Genomic DNA, 4,902 nt, shown 5'->3' with positions numbered 1-4,902 from the left:
CGGAGCGGGGCCCGCCGCCGCCCGGGCTGAGGAGCGGGACCCGGGATCCCCCGGCTGCGGAGCGGGGCCGGACACCGCCCGGGCTGAGGAGCGGGACCCGGGATCCCCCGAGGGTCCCTCTCCCTCCTGCAGCTAAGGCCCCAATTCCCTCTCCCCCCGCCCCGTACTGATGGCTTCACCTGTGTGCTAGTAATATATTTTTAAACCCTTCCCTTTTTTTTTTTGTAGGTTTCTTGGGGGTTTTGTTTGGGTTTTAATCATTTTTTAGTTTCCTTGTCACCTTGAGGCGTGCTGGGCGCGGGGCAAACCCGAGGGGGTGCTGGGCCACCACAGGCTGATTTCTACCCCTGTGCCACAGCTGGTTTTGTGCTCTGCACAGCAAAACTGAAGAGCCTGGCGTAAGGCAGAAGAGCAGGAACAAAAGCCCGTTAGTCTGCCAGCAAAATATTCTGGTTTATAATGTTTTTTAATATTTCTGTTTCCTAATCTTTCACTGAAAGCTTCGGCAAAATGGTGTGCCCACAGGAAGCAGAATGGCAGAGAGCAAGAGGCGGTCTGGGATGAGGATGACAGTGGGGAGAGAAAATCCCACGTCTGTCTTCCTGGTCCAGAGGCTGGATGATAAGGGAGATGAGACGTTGTTGGGGCCAAGAGGTCCAGCCAGGTTGAGCTTATTTTTATGGAGAAATACTCATCTTTGGTCTCACTGCTTATTCCAGGGCTTATTGCCGTTAAACAGTACTAAAAACTTTCCTTGTTTTCTAGGTGATTAGGTCTTGTGAGTAGTCCTCTCTCTTTTGCTCTTGCTCAGCCACTGGAGCACCCTTAGATATTTCAAAAGATGCTTTTTTTCCTCTTGTTTTTCCTCAGCATTCCCTGTTTTCAGCGTTTTCCAAATTTGGGCCGCTCTATTCGGTGCGAGCGCACAGAAATGCTGCCGTGGCAGGGCCTGGGTATTACGCCATCATCAAGTTTTATTCAGCTGTAGATGCCAGCAGAGCCCAGCGCACGTGCAATGGGCAGAGGCTGTTTCAGAAATCTCCCTTGAAGGTAAGCAGAACAGCCCCGGGTGTGAAACTTGGCAGGACTCAGCACCACAACCTCCAGCAGCAGGGCAGAACCACATGAAATATTTGTTGATCACAGCAATGCTCCCTGTGCAAAAAGTTTACTAACTTTTGGCTGGATGCTACCACCATGGTGACAACCCCCACCGCTGGCTCCCAGGTAGCATTTAAGCAGTAAAATGGCAGCATCCCTCCCCTGGAATAATTTACAGGGCCTGTTCCTGCGTAAAAAAAAAAAAAATATATATTTAACACATCTTAGAAGCACGCACATGGTCAGGGAGTAGGTTACTTTTGGATGACTCTCCTGGAGCCATCAATGATGTGTCTGTAGTGGGAATCTGGCAAAGCAAAGCCTGGCTAACCAGGGTTCTTCTTTCCTGGACAGGTTTGCGTTTGCACCAAGCAGAAAGGATTTCAGCAGCAAGTCCTTGCTCTCAACAGCAACAAGTGCCAGGAGCTGGCCAACCACTACCTTGGCTTTAACGGCTGGTCCAGTCGCATCATTGCAGTAAGGGAAGCCTTTATATTCATCCATCATCGTTCCCCTCATCCTCTTCTTAATTAGAGCAGTTGGTGCAATAAGAATTGTCCTCAAATCAGCAAATAATAGACAGCTACAGGAGCTGTGTTTTGGACCACAGCTGGGGGTATTTTGAAAGCCTGGGGAGTGAAGATCGCTACGGGTGAGGGCACTGGCTTGGCTTCTGTTAATAAAAATGGAGGTGGCTGTGATTAAAGCAGTGCCAGGCTTAGAATCATAGAATCATTTGGGTTGGAAAAGCCTTTTAAGATCATCAAGCCCAACCATTCCCCTACCCCTGCCATCCCATCACTAAACCCTGGCCCTAAGCACCACGTCCACCCGGCTTTTAAATCCCCCCAGGGATGGTGACTCGACCCCTTCCCTGGGCAGCCCCTTCCAGTGCCTGACAGCCCTTTCGGGGAAGAAATTTTTCCTAATGTCCAACCTAACCCTGCCCTGGCACAACTTGAGGGCGTTTCCCCTCATCCCATTGCCCGTTCCCTGGGAGAAGAGGCTGACCCCCACCTCGCTACAGCCTCCTGTCAGGCAGTTGTAGAGGGCAACAAGGGCTCCCCTCAGCCTTCTCTTCACCAGACTAAACAACCCCAGCTCCCTTAGCCGCTCTTCATAAGACTTGTGCTCCAGACCCCTCCCCAGCTTTGTTGCTCTCCTCTGGACATGCTCCAGCAATGCAACATCTTTCTTGTAGTGAGGGGCCCAAAACTGAACCCAGCATTCGAGGGGTGGCCTCACCAGTGCCGGGGACAGGGGCACGGTCACTGCCCTGCTCCTGCTGGCCACACCATTCCTGATACAAGCCAGGATGCCGTTGGCCCTCTTGGCCACCTGGGCACACTGCTGGCTCATACTTAGATGCCTGTCGACCAGCACCCCCAGGTCCTTTTCTGCCGGGCAGCTTTCCAGCCCCTCTGCCCCACGCCTGTAGCATTGCGTGGGGTTGTTGTGACCCAAGTGCAGGACCTAGCATCATAACATCCCCTTCCTATTTAATCAAAATTCATTATCTGTGGTCTTCCCAACAGCTGCAGAATGTATCTGGCTTCGATGGTGAGAATGAGGAACTGGGAAAGACATTGCAGAAGCGATCTGTGAAATATCTGTGTGCTGTAGAGGTGACGCTGCCCAACCATGGGGTATGCACCAGGGGAGTTGCCCTCGGTGAGACAGATGTAGAAAACAGTGAAGGTATGCTTCGGATGCAGCTGGAAGCCTCTATTAGCAGCTGTTGCAGACACTGGTTGATCTTGCGTTTGCACAGTTTGTGGATCTGATGTAGTATCTGAATTCAGCTGGAGGCGAAGGTCTGTGCAGGGCCTTGTAAGCTGCTATGCCATGCAGCAGGGGATCCTGAGCATGCCTCTTCCCTCCCTGCTCCACACTACTATCGCTTTCCCACCCTCTGTTCTCTCCCTCTCGCCTGCAGCGTTATTCATTCCCCATCACAGCCTCTTATGGTGTGAACACAGCATTTGATTCTCCATAGTGGGTCTGTGGCACAGCTTGGGTCCCAGTGGGGCTCTGCACTGCCTGCTGCCGTGAGCAGGGTCCTGACACGGGGCTGAGGATCGCGTGCTGCTGTGGGCTGGCGCGTGAAAGCCCTGTCAGGGTGCTGCCATGCTGCCGGCCACTCCTGAAACATAAGCAGCTTTCTTCTCAGATCCATAAAGCTGCGTTTGGTTACGGTTCCTAACACAATGCAGCTATGTGCAGAGTGTCATCTTAATAACGTGCTGCTTGTTGTGTTCAGATCCTCTCGAGTTTGTCACAGCCTCAAGAAGAGTTCAGAAACTCGCCGTCGGGAAGGCTTTGTCTAGCGCGTTTCAGAAGATACTCCTTGTAGTCTTAGGTAAGGCCTATTTTTGTATTAAATGCTGGAGTGTTTGGGCTAATGATATAACTTTTGTGATAATTGATGTGAATTCTTTCCCTCTGAACCTTTCTTGGGGTTCATTGAGGCTTGGGGAGTCTTGGCCAAAATTAAACTTGTGGTCTATAATAATTTAACAGAGTGATTCCACCCTATGAGCTATGTGAGTGAAAGGAAAATCCTACAGGAGGTCAGATTTTTTTTTTAGGATAAATAAGTCCTTGAAACTCTAAATTCCAAGACTGTAAACCCTGGCAGGGAGAGGTGTGTAACAGTGCTGTGCGTGCCGAATAGGGATGTGGGGAAGGTCTGGTTCCAGGGGTAACATGAACTGAATTGCAGCGCTTTGCACCTTCCTGCCCTGGTTCTAAGCCAACCAGGTGCCGTCAAAGGTTGGCATTCAGCATTGCATCTTTGGGGCTACTATCTCCTGTTTTAATCACAGAAGCTGGCTCTGTGCCTATCCAAGCACTGCTAGATCTGCTTTCTCTGGGCTCCAGGTCTTGTGCTCTCTGAGCTTTAGGTGACTTCTGTCTATGTGGTATGTGAGTACTTCAGTCTTTTATCCTTATCAGGACAGACCCTGATGGGATCAGGTCAGTGCCGCGAGCCTCATTTTGCAGAGGGGGCCCTTGCATCTGCCCGATTCCTCCCCTGGGTTCTTTAACGTGTTCTTTTGAAAGGTGAGCTGCTGGATTCAGATGTTTTGCAGTGCTTCCTGTCTTCTGGTCCATCACACGCAGCGACCAGCAATTAGCATGCTCCATCCTCTCCATAGATTTCTGCTTCCTCAGTTTCAGTTTCCACTCCATTTAGTAAAAGCCGCATGGTTTTCTGCTGAGAAGGCAGGCAGGTAGGCAGGCCAAGGAAGGCAGCACGCTCATTCAGACCAACCAGCCACTCGCTCTGAAAGCTGTTATGAAGCAGAATTGTCCCAGCTGGGAGTTTAGGGTAGGTTTATTGTCATTACACACAGTAGTAACTAACCGTGTCTCTGGCTGTTTATTCTGTCTGCTTGTTTCAGAGAATGGGAAAGTGGCCGTGGAGTACAATTCCACCCAAGAGGAGCTCACGGACTCCTTAACAGAAGAGGAGCTGAAGGGGCTTGTTCAGGTAAAACCAGTGGATATTTAGCTTTTCCACAGGACCTCTATGTTACATCTAGAGATCAGGGATATGGCTGTTAACTGTTACTGCATCTGACATCCCCCTTTCATAGAATCACAGAATTGTTTAGGTTGGAAAAGCCCTTTAAGATCACCAAGCCCAATCGTTCCCCTAACCCTGCCATCCCACCACTAAACCCTGGCCCTAAGCACCTCGTCTGCCCAGCTTTTAAATCTCCCCAGGGATGGGGACTCGACCCCTTCCCTGGGCAGCCCCTTCCAGTGCCTGACAGCCCTTTCGGGGAAGAAATTTTT

The 4,902-nt window shown here is 50.8% G+C and overlaps 1 protein-coding gene across 1 annotated transcript in view; it reads left to right on the top strand.

The window, feature by feature from the left end:
- The first annotated feature begins 533 nt into the window (after positions 1-533).
- Positions 534-4,902, top strand: part of RDM1 (RAD52 motif containing 1) — a 6,833-nt gene continuing 2,464 nt past the window's right edge. Inside the window, exons 1-6 of the mRNA XM_035899738.1 lie at positions 534-572; positions 871-1,050; positions 1,456-1,578; positions 2,637-2,799; positions 3,362-3,460; positions 4,506-4,594. Coding sequence (XP_035755631.1) covers positions 534-572; positions 871-1,050; positions 1,456-1,578; positions 2,637-2,799; positions 3,362-3,460; positions 4,506-4,594 — 693 coding nt within the window. The remainder of the gene's footprint in view (positions 573-870; positions 1,051-1,455; positions 1,579-2,636; positions 2,800-3,361; positions 3,461-4,505; positions 4,595-4,902) is intronic.

This window comes from Egretta garzetta, unplaced genomic scaffold (genome assembly GCF_000687185.1).
Source record: "Egretta garzetta isolate BGI_Z169 unplaced genomic scaffold, ASM68718v1 scaffold488, whole genome shotgun sequence".
Lineage (NCBI taxonomy): Eukaryota > Metazoa > Chordata > Aves > Pelecaniformes > Ardeidae > Egretta > Egretta garzetta.
The sequence above is the reverse complement of the archived record's forward strand: the minus strand, read 5'-3'. Positions and strand labels throughout refer to the sequence as shown.